This window comes from Telopea speciosissima, chromosome 1 (genome assembly GCF_018873765.1).
Source record: "Telopea speciosissima isolate NSW1024214 ecotype Mountain lineage chromosome 1, Tspe_v1, whole genome shotgun sequence".
Taxonomy (NCBI): domain Eukaryota; kingdom Viridiplantae; phylum Streptophyta; class Magnoliopsida; order Proteales; family Proteaceae; genus Telopea; species Telopea speciosissima.
The window spans coordinates 78,024,215-78,035,827 of NC_057916.1; the positions used below are offsets into that span (position 1 = coordinate 78,024,215).

The following is an 11,613-nucleotide window of genomic DNA, read 5'->3' on the forward strand; positions in this document are numbered from 1 at the left end:
AACGATTGTGGCCTTTAGGGGGACAATCCCAGAACCGTCCTGTTTAGTTAATTGGTTCCAAATCTAGGAACCGGAACCCAATTATTAACGGGTTGGGACGGCTATGGTTCCTAAACGGTTCTGGGCACAACGTGGTGTCCCCACGAAGTTAAGAGGGACCTGCCGCACCTGAATAAGAAATTCCGAGATTTATTGAACTTATGTTATGAGCAATAAGGAGGGTTTCTTTTACCTGGGATTTCATTTTCTTCCCACCAATAATGTGTTTCATAATACCAAGAAACCAAGACATCTTTACCCCTAAATCAGAGGGGGGGGGGGAGGGATGAGATTCCTTGAAAAACCAGAGTAAGAAAACATAATAAATCAAGCTTATCAGTAAGACCACAAGCTGCTGAAGAATCATCTATAGCCAAGCACTACGAGAGTTTACAGAGTTTACAGAGGAAGCGAACATGCACAGTTGGGTTTCTCAAATCACAGTGCCTCAACAACGTAAGTGGAAGCAAATCAACCACAGGAGTTGAAAACTCCAGCATCTTTGTTCCCAGGTGTCAAGGCTTGAAACTCGGAAGACTCATAACTGCTAGTAGAGGAAGCGACCATGCAAAGTTGGGATTCTCAAAAGATGCAAAAGCATGTTTGTAGACTTGATGCAGATAAAAGTCACCTAAAGGGCTTATTTTATTGGAAATAAGCTTTGGGTTGGGTTATGTATGTGTTGGGCCTTCGATCCCATGTGTTTTCATTGTAATGGGCCACTGTAATGGGACTAAAATATGGGTAGAAAGTAGGCATACGGGATTAGGCTTAGTTTTAGCTATTTAAGTTTTCCTATTAGTATTTTGATTCCTTTTTCAACTATGTTTTATAAGTAGCAATAGGATTTTATTTTCCTAGTCATACAAGGATTCTTATTTCATTTTCTATATATAGCTTGTAAGAGCCAAGGCTCATTGACGATTTATTATGAATAAAAGTTGAAGTTTCTTCAAGAATGTTGTGTGATTCAATCATGGTGAGATGGCTTGGACAATGAGATGTTGATCCTGTTTGTTGTGCAGCCTTGGCAGGGGCTTTTAGGAAATGGCTGGCCTTGCCGCAGAAGAATTTTACCCTTCTCCAGGGAATGACCCTTCCCACATCTGGATGGAGCGTAATCTTCTCAGATAGACCTCCAACTCTCGTTCCTATGACAAAATTTGGAAAGTCATATTTTTTATGTTAGTTCCAAGCTTTCTGTTTTACCTCATTGCAATGTTATAGATACCCCAAGGAACAAGCTCATTGTTGTCTCCTGGGATTTACCTGAGTCCCTGATTCAGCTTCTCCCCATCTCCTAGGGGAGGCTCTTTCTTGGTTCTCTCTCTTCTCCCCCCCCCCCTTGTATATTCTCCCCCCCCCCCCCTCCAGGGCTTTTGGAATTGAATTATTTATTCACCAAAAAAAAAGTACTGTTTTCTATTCTCTTCATCTTCTCTTGAAGGTTGTCGATTCAGTTTTCTGTTCTTAAATAACCTGCAATCAAGTTCAAATCTGTTCCTGCGATTAGAGGCTTTCTTATTCACACTAGGATTGCAGCAGTTCTCTGATTTCAAATCTGATTTCAGAAAACCTTTATGGACAGTGTAATCATTATTCTAATATCAATTTTTGAATCTGCTGCATAAATACCATACTCCTACTCCAAGTAGGATTCAATTATTGCTATTTTGAAGGCCATTGATTCTATATCTGATATATGCTGGTCTGTTATACCCGACTTCAATGGCGTTAGTTGAATTATTGTTGGGCATATTATATCTGTACTCTGATCATTCATTCGATTCCTAATTTGACTGCTTTTGAGTTTTTTTATTTACACTAGGAGTTGTCCACATCAGCAGATCTGACCATTGGATCTAGCTGAGTTTTTCAGCAACTATTACCCCCCTATAAAGGACCACTCAACCAGCTTTATAAGCTGATCTGCTTTTCTGATCTTGTTTAGTTTGAGATCTCCTATTTTGTGGATTTCAATTTCAGAATTGGTTAAATTTTCAATTATTTTTAATCCGACCGTTGGATCATTCCCATCTTCTGAAGGACATCTATAATAATTCTTTGTGAGTGATTGTTAAAGTCTCACCTTCATCTGAGAAGGTTGACTTTTTGTTGATTTTTTTGGTTTGGGTTTGCTTGGGATCCTGTCCGAGGGGTGTTTAGCCTGAACCGAGGGTTCATCCTACCTACCCCCCCACCAAGATTTTGATGGCTCATGGGGGAAATGAGAGAAGACCCTCTCAGTAGAAAGTGGGAACTGAGAAGCGGAGTGTGCCTGGGTCCTCTTCAGCTGCTGAATGTGAGCATTGGTCGATGGCTCTCAGCTCTCTGCCTCTCTCTTCATCAAACGACCCAAACCCTAACTGATGCAGTTGCATTAGACGTTAATCCCATATGGAGGCCTATGCATAAGTTTAGAAGGCCCACAAGGAGCAGTTGGTAGTCTAATGGGCTGAAATTGAGCTTTGGGTAATTATATTATAGATTAGGAATTTTATTTTCTTGGGTTTCATTGTAATGGGACTAAATTATAAGCCCATATTATGGGCGTAAAGAATATAAGTTATGGTCTGCTCATGGTTGCCTTTTTCGATGATGCTTGGTGATAGTTTCCCTTATCCTCCCCTCTGCGGCCCTCATCCACTAGTGTCTGCTCTCGCCCCATTAGATGGTGCTGGGGGAGGGGGACCTAAATGAATATACAGGCCCAGGCACTCTTTTTTAAGAGTTATGGAACTGTTGAGCTTGGCATACAGGATTGGTATCCCAGACTTGATTTCTTCTCTTTTTCTTCTCCATTGATCACAAGGTTAGTTTCTGTAATTCTCTTCTATCTTCATATCAATTTCTAGTTCTGATTTTGTTCTTATCACAAAAATCCTCTCTTTTTCTGGTTTCTTGAATTGCTACTCCAACTAGGAATTTTCTGAAACTTCAAACATAACCACTGGATTTGAATTCTACTTCCACACTTAGCAATTGGTTTCTGTTCTGATCCTTCTTACCGTTTCAAAATTCAAACTTGAAACTGATTTCCCTATTTTTCTACTACAATCTGATTTCAGTTTAGTTGATTTTCAAAGTTTGTTTTCAAAGTCTGATCTCAGATTTCTGACTATCAGTAGGCTTGTCATTTGGTACTGAAACCAATCTCCAATCTGGTTTATCTGAACCTTCTATCGATTCTCAGATTTGGGAATTCCTCTTCAAGTAGGAATCTTCAAATACTAAGAATCAGAGATTGGATCAAGCCTGATTACTGATATTATATTCTCCTATCCAATTAGAACCTTCGACCACAATTTTGTCTGCATCGGATACTTTGATTCTCAATTATTAAAATTATTTGGAAATCTAGTTTTATTCTTTACCTGCGATCCTATTGCAAGCTGATCTCCCACTGGATCTCACTGGTTCGAGATTAGCACTGAATTACTAACTCTTAAGGCTTAACTTACCTTATATATGTCATTAAAACAGTTCTGACCGTTTCGATTCCAGCCAGCTCAAGATAAATCTTCCGGTTCTGGAACCATTGGGAAACCCATCCCAGAACCGACATTAACTGGTTCCAAAGCCAGAACCCACCGTCCCGATTATTAATTGTTAGCATTAGGAGTTATTTTTTCTTTAGTTCAAGCTGGATCTTCTTTCTTTGCTTATTTGTATAATCCAGCTTGAGGGGGACTGTTGGAATATGTAATCCAGAATACCGTGGAGGTATTCTGGTCTTTTTGGGGTAGTTTTTTTCTTCTTTTGTTATTAAGTGTAAGTGGGCTATGTGGATTTTAGTCTCACATCACCTAGTTTAGTCATGTTGGCAGAATCGTGGGTTAGAAAGAGAGAATGAGAGAAAATAATGTGTGGTATTCATTGCTAGGTAAGCCACTCTATTTATAATAGAGGGGAAATTACAAAGAGACTAAACTAGGCGAAGTGAGACTAAACTAGGCGAAGTGGGACTAAAACCCCCATAGCCCACTTATACTTAATAACATAAGAAGAATAAAACTACCACAAAAAGGCTAGAATACCTCCACGGTATTCGGGATTACATATTCCAACATTAATGTTATGATCCAGAAACGGGTTTTAGCAGGTTAATTACGGGATGGTTCCCGGTTCAGTCCCAAATTGACACCCTTAATCTAGAAGGTCAAGGTAAGAAAATTCGATGGATTTGACTTAGACCCTAGATTCACTCATCACAAGGGAACTGCACAATGGATCCCATACTCTTCTGGAATGAAAATCTGCTCGCCAGTCTTTTGTTAGAGAGCATACCAAAAATTTTCTCAAAGGTATAGAATAACAAATTTAAAGAGAATAGAAATCACTGGCACTGCTAACATCAAAAAACAAGGACTGCATTATGGCTTGCCTGCATTTGAACACGCATGATGTCAAGCAGCTCAGTATGGTCATTTGTTGACTGGGGTTGTGAATTTACTTTCTCTCTCCTACTCCTCAGCCTTGCAAATATTCTAGATTTCTTTTCCCTCTTCTTGTCCTCGAAAGAATACACATGAATCCTAGTTGTCCAAAGAAGAGAGAGTGTGGAACACAGACACGAAACACACTGAATGTTCAAATCCATGATTTATAGAAAGAGAGAATTACCCAGAGAGGACCACAGAAGCAATAAATATCTCATAGGCTGTCTCCCGTAAATCATCATCAGATAATCCTTCAAAGATCTTACAACAGTTTATCAGTAAAAGGGAAAGATGAAAGCAAATAGATCCACTTATCGAACACAACAATTGATAGAAACATTAAGAAACAATTACCACATAAAATAAATGGAAAAAAAAACATACAAATATTCTGAAACAAATTGCAACTGATACCTGTACTCAAGACTGGTAAGCCTAACGAGGGAATAACAGCATCATTTCTAGGATCACAAGATGTATTTTCTGCAGTAGTACGTCTAACCCCATTTTCATCCTCACAATTTTTAATTTCCTCAACTACAGAGGGGCCTGATTGATTCAGTGAGCATAACGAATAACTAGTTCTGGGATTAAAGTCAATTTGAGGAGGCACACGGCGAGGCGGAGATCCAGAAAACATCGGATCTGAAATAAGAAGGTACGAACTTCCTGATGGAGAATTAATCTGTAAATAAAAAAACAAATCTACTTCACTTTGGCAAAGAGATGATAAAAGTACACTTCAAAAGCACATTGTACTCTTATCAAGTACCAAATTCATATGAATTTGCATAGAACAACCAAAACTTCTTTCCCTCTACAAAAGGGCAAAAAAATGAAACATTCTTCTAATGAAATGGGATTGAAAAGTGTCATTAAAAGAAAGGAATGAAAGACTTAAGCCAATTAACAAGAAAGCTCAAATAAATTAGATCAATTAACAGGGGTAAGAAATGAGAAGAATGGCAGCAGAGTGACCATAGTCAGTTGAAAGCATCTAGCATTCACTAAATCACTTGGTGTCATAAGCAAATAACCATTTCCCTTGGAAGCCAAGGGAGAGCCAGGACCAAGCTGACAAGTTAACCAAGCAAGGCATACTCCATCCTAGATTATGTTTCTGGGAAAGTTTATCTTCATGAGATTGTAGCCTCTTTTTCTCTTTTTCAGTTCTTGTTTTTTCCTTGTTCTCTCTCTTTGTTATGGTTTTGCCTGGGGCTTAGGCTGGGTTTTCTCCCAGCCGTTGTTTTACTGTTAGCACTCCTTTTTCTAAGAAAATTCGTTATTCATACCCCCAAAAAAACCAAAGGAGAAAACAACAACAAGAAGAAGCTAGTAAGGGAGCACCCCGTGATAACTTCCAGAGACAGACTAGCATAAAAGTGAGAATCGTAAATAGTCGATAGAATCAAAAGATACGGTTTACACCTTAATCTGGTAATGTTCCCCATTAATATTTTTCAACTTAACTCAACTAAGGCTTTCCAATGTTCGTAGAAATATAGATGCACCAAATTTTCTGGAAGGACAATCAATGCCTTGACTACTCTTCAATCAGAAATTCAAGATTGTAAGCATTATATGTATGACAGACTTCACGACCTTTAACCCAATGGGAAAAAAAAAAGAATTGTCCAATCGAATGACTTCAAGACAATGATTTACTTGTAAGTACTATCCATGGAAGATTTTCCAAGAACCAGAGAAAGATGAAGATTAAATCAACTCTTGTTGAAGAAAAGTTTGCAAGGCAGTTGAAGATCTAAGGAAAGGATAAAAGGGTCCATGAGACAGAAACAGCAAGGGTCTAGAGATGACTCAGAACTTTTATACTAATTTCATCCTTCCACCTTAATTCTGTGTCAAGCAAGTTCTGTTATTGCTAAATATCTTCCTACTCTCATGTTTCATAAGATCCCTTCAACTAATTGTAATGGCAGCTTGTTAGCGACTATGTTCACAAAACTTGTGTTGAGTTTTTTCTTCTCAACTAGGGGGGGAGGGGGGCGCATTGATGCAGGAACACCTTTATTATAATATTTTGTTAAATTACTTTTAAGTAGACTTTCTTCACCATTTTAATAATAATAAATTGGAGAAATGTTCTCTGTGGGGGGAGTGCACCCCCTGCACCCAGACACATGGGAGGCAAAATGACCACCCTGCCCCCCATGAAAGGCAGTAATGACCACCCTGTTGATGCCACCACGCAAGCTCACATTGCCCCCTGGCGCGCAGAGGCCACGCTCCCCCACAGAGAACTCTTGCCCTAAAAATTTTAATTTTTTTAGCACACCATAGTTCAATATTCATATTAAAATCTTAAAACTACTATTTATAGGGAAAGTGCAAATATTACTATAATGTGAAATACGTTTTACTAGGTTCAGTAGGATTACGTAATTAGGGGCCAATGCTTGGAGCAATGGTAAGAGGTTCAGGATGCCAAGGCAAATGCCCTGGTTTAAGTCTTGAAAGTGGCCACTTTGCTCAAAAAAATGCCGAAGGTTAGAATCGTCTCAAAACTCACCCCTCTGAGGACCCTATATACGCGGGAGTGCAGGACCAGCACTGGATAATGGCCCTTTTTTTAGTAGTTTTACAAAATTGAATTGGAAAATGAAAATTTTGGTTGGGATTTTTGGGGAAGTCTATGTAGAACAGAAAAAAGTGTACAAGTGAAGTTACTGCCAACAATTTAGGAGCATCTACCTCTGGATACTGCTGCCTCAAGCTACTGGTCTATTACATACGAGTTGAGTGTTTTATTTCAAAGTTCCATAAAGAGTTGAAATAATTGGATTTTGATTAGCCCGTGCATGCAGTTATGATGTATTCACACAAGATGCCTTGAGACTGGCTGCCTTTAAGGGGTTTCATGTTAGCACCCATTTTATCAAATACATAACCGCCACCATGAAACCCAAGTAACACAAAATGACGGTTCTATATCCTCATGGCCAACACATTCAGACAAACATAAGAAGCACCAAATGATAATAAAGAAGTACTTCCATTCATTGTGCCCGCAGTGTTTAACAATTCTGCCCATATCAACTCACAGAAGTAGCCATAATTGTTTAACCATAAGAAGCACCAATATAATCCTCCTAGTTCTTCCCACATTACCTATCCTGCTTACAATTAACCGTTGTCACGGTTGCTCTCACATTTTCGCGTATTTTAGTCAGTAATATATGAGTTTTGAAACCCATTAAGCTACATCAGAGGTTGGCCACCAATTGCACAAAAAGAAATAAGTATATGTTGCAGAAAAGAACTTTCCTCGGTTCACATTTAAGATTGAGGATCAGATTAACCAGATGAAGGCCGAAGAGAATGAAAACAGAAGTTCATGGCATCGAGGTTTATGTTTCTTTACCATTGCCGGGTAGCCAAGTTCATCGTAGTATTTTTTAGTTGCCTCGGCAATATCCAGTATTCCACCTAGAAAAAAAAAATTAAAAAAAAAAACTAGAAGTGTTAGTTAAGCCATGAAAATCAAATTTGAGCAAATGTGAGAGTGGAAGGAAGAGAAATTACCTGATCTCATGCATTCGAGTACATAATCAGCACTAACAGTATCCAAATCAACACCAGACAAGTCGACATCACCGGAAGGAGTTTGAACTTGTTTGATTAAATCGGTAGACAAAAGGAAATCGAGGAGCTTTCTACGGTCACGGCGGTATCTTTCTCGCAACCCAAAGGTCTCCATCCGAACGGAGAAGAAGCAAATTAGCAGAAGAGAATGTCACTTTCGGAGTTCGGGTGCGGTGTAGTTTAGAAACAACATTAACAGAATGAAGCCACCGAACAAACTCACTCACAGAGAGAGGTGACAGAAAAGTAAAACTTGGAGCAATTTCGCAGCATGGTTGCGCTTTCTGGCTTGTTTTTTTTCGTTATTTGGTAAAAGCACTAATAAAGCATGGTTGAATGAAGTCGGATTCTTTAGTGCCGGAACCGAAAGTCGAAGCATATGTCCAAAAAACCTCGAAATGAACGACGGCACCGGTATTTGGTCGTTCTAAACGTCACCACTATGGTAACTTTAGACTTGTCACCATGTGCCAGAGGGTGTCAATCGGGTTCATGGAAACCAAACCAATAAAGAGTTCGGTTTTGGTCCGTTTTGGACTCGGATTCCGTTGGATTTGTGTTATTAGTTTCGATTCGGTTTCAAAACCGGATATAGACTAATTTTGGGTAGGGATTAAGTTGGGTTTTTAGGGTTTAGGAATTGGTTTCACTGTTCAATCCTATCGGTGGCCAGTCGGTTTAGCCCGAACCAATCCGAAACCAAATGGTGCTCTAACCCACAAACTGATAAGGCCTCAGTTCGATTTGGATCGGGCAGTTTCACCGGTTCATTTTAGGTTTTTGACATCCTTACCACGTGGCAATGGGTGGGACCACCTTACAGATAATCCACGTGGCCACCTGGCTCATTGGTGAATCAGTCTCAAAAATAGAATTGAGATTTTTTAAAGAGGAAAAGGTGCATCTTTATCCTCTTAAGTACCCCAGTGCACCTCACCTGTGCATCCAACGATGCATTAGGCAATGCACCTTCAAAGGTCATCCTCTCAGTCTCATGGCCACCGTTGCCAGTGTACCTCACTTGTGCATCCGATGGTGCATTTGGCAGTGCACCTTTAAAGTCCATCCTCTCAGTCTCATGGGCACCGTTGGATGCTCAAATGAGGTGCACTAGGTAGTAAATTCGGGGAAAGGGTGGACATGTGGGCACAAACCCAACTCGTTAACTATGTGTCTATCTCTCTTCTCCCAAACATAAAATGACTTCTCCAGCTCTCATGTATGATACTATTTCATCATATTTTATTGATGCATTTCCTATGCCGCTTGTTCAGAGAACCCTCTTCCATTTTACATAAGGAAAAATTAAGATCAGAATTTAGATAAGAGGAAGAGTTCTCTATGGGAGACCATAGCCCCAACACACACAAAAGCATTAGCAGTGGTGTACTCTGTGAGAATACCATTTCAGAGTTGAATCTAGTGGTAAAATTTTATATTTTTTTAAATCTAACAAATGTTAATTGAAAAAGGGAGAGGTATGGCCGCTGCTAGCGGGGCGACACCAATCAAGGCATGGGACAGGGCATCGTATAGGAAGGTCAAGGGGTCATTTTAAGAGGGAAAATCGAGACCTCTTGATATTCATCTAGTTTAGGACCCCCTCCCCACCCCCATAAGAATGGAACATCTGCATGTATCAACAGGTGAACATACACGTCAGAGTCAATCATATTTTAATTTTGTTTTCATAAAAACCCCTCCTCCCCTTGTAAATGGCAAAATTAGGACAGTTGGTTGGATCTCACATATACGTTCACCTATTGGTATGTGCAGAGGAGTCAAACTCAAAAAAAAAGTGTTGTTAGGCTTGGCAACACAGTATGTGTCTAAATTTGACCACGTGCACGTGATATGACAAGTGTAGATAGGAATTGTCCATGTGGGGTTAAATACATGTAAGATTTGATGTTAAAATCAATCATAAAACCAATTCATAATGGATTATTTCTTTTTCTTTTTTCTTTTTTTTGTAAAATGCACACTATGGGATAGAATGGCCATTGCGCCCAAACTCAAAGAGGCCGAAATGACCACTATGTTCCCCATGAAAGGCGGAAATGCCTGTCTTATTGATGTTTTCGTATGCACAAGATCCACGCTCTCTCACAGAGAACTCTTCCCTTTAACCAAATTCTGACCTTAATTTCTCCTTCGGTATAATGGAAGAGGGTTCTCTGAGCAAGTGGTGTAGGAGAATGTATCAATGAAATGCAATGAAACAGTATCAGACATGAGAAACAGAAAAGTCATTTATGTTTGGAGGAGAGAGATAGATACAAAAATGCTAGTGTATCCAACACCAGTAGTTCAACAAATCTTTTCTTCAAGTTAAGGAAAATTTATCTGCTCCATTTTCTGCCTGGTCCATTTCCCCAAGTCTCTCTAATACGGGATATGGACCCCACATGACAAATGTGTTCAGAGAGGGGGTAGGGTGGTCATTTCCGCCCCCTATTAGAAGGACTTAGGGAAATGGAGCAGACAATAATCCTTATGTTAAGTTGAAATTTTATAAACAAATTATACTGGGAAGCAGTTTTCTATACAAGAGTGTGGCCTACGCCAACATTCCCATGTGTCTCTTTCTCTCCTCATTAAAACAATGAGACAGAAGTGTCTTTTCACATGGGAAAGAGAGAGATAGACTCATGGGAGTGCTGGCATAGGCCACACTCCCGGACAGAGAACTTTTTCCCAATTATATTATAACGTCTAACAATAAAACAGACCAATCTACCATGCCTACTCTAAATTTAAACATACATTCTACTATATAACTTTTAGAGAAAAATTCCCTGCATGGGACGTGGGGCCATGCCCAGGCACATTGGGGGACGAAAATGAACCCCCATAACAGAAGTTCCGCCCCCCTAATGTGGCAGCGCACGTGCTTTCATTGGCTGCCATGCGCAGGAGCCACCTGCGCTCCCATGGTTCCCCATTTTATGTGCAGGAGCTGATGCACAGGTATTGAGGTCTCGCCCCCTTCCCCCCTCCGCGGTGTTTTTTTTTAGTTTTTTTCTCTCTTATCCCTAAAATTTGGGTGTGTGAAAACCACATAAAAAGAAATCACGTGATTTTTACGTTGAAACACCCAGAGCCTAATTAACAAAATCAACTCAGGTGTATTTTATACTTGCACATAAATCTACCATTTTAGTAAGCCCCAGGCCCAGACTCATTATAGACGATCCAGTAAATAAATCTTACACGTGATCAATGGATTGGAGCCACAAAACTTTGAGGCATTGCAGGAGCTAATCTTTTGGCAAAGCAGAATTTTCTGCAATTCTATACTCACTGATGTTTGTGGTTGTGTGGGTAACTTGAAGACAGACCATGCTCTGCCCCATTGCTCAACTCACCGCAATTTGGATTTGTGAAGCAAGGGAAGCTCTCTCAATCTCAAGGCCAAAAAATGGAATTGATGAGAGCAGTCAAAGGTGTCTCAATGAAAAATAAATGAGTTTGGGCAGAACAAATAAAAGGAGAGGCTGCATGTTGGGGGGAGGAGGGAGGGAGGGGAGAT

The 11,613-nt window shown here is 39.8% G+C and overlaps 1 protein-coding gene across 3 annotated transcripts in view; it reads right to left on the minus strand.

The window, feature by feature from the left end:
• The window catches only part of LOC122640166 (protein unc-13 homolog), a 73,249-nt gene extending 64,903 nt beyond the window's left edge, over positions 1–8,346 (minus strand). For 2 of the 3 annotated variants that reach the window (XR_006329633.1, XM_043833324.1), the window contains exons 1-5: positions 8,022–8,346; positions 7,861–7,925; positions 4,893–5,163; positions 4,663–4,729; positions 4,424–4,574 (exon numbers count right to left, since the gene is read on the minus strand). Coding sequence is in view for 2 of the 3 variants with exons in the window: in XM_043833324.1 (XP_043689259.1) it covers positions 4,424–4,574; positions 4,663–4,729; positions 4,893–5,163; positions 7,861–7,925; positions 8,022–8,196 (729 nt within the window). In the remaining variant the exon portion in view is untranslated. Of the gene's footprint in view, positions 1–4,423; positions 4,575–4,662; positions 4,740–4,892; positions 5,164–7,860; positions 7,926–8,021 lie in introns of those variants that run through there. The other variant, XM_043833329.1, reaches the window with a different exon arrangement.
• Between the last annotated feature and the right edge of the window lie 3,267 nt (positions 8,347–11,613).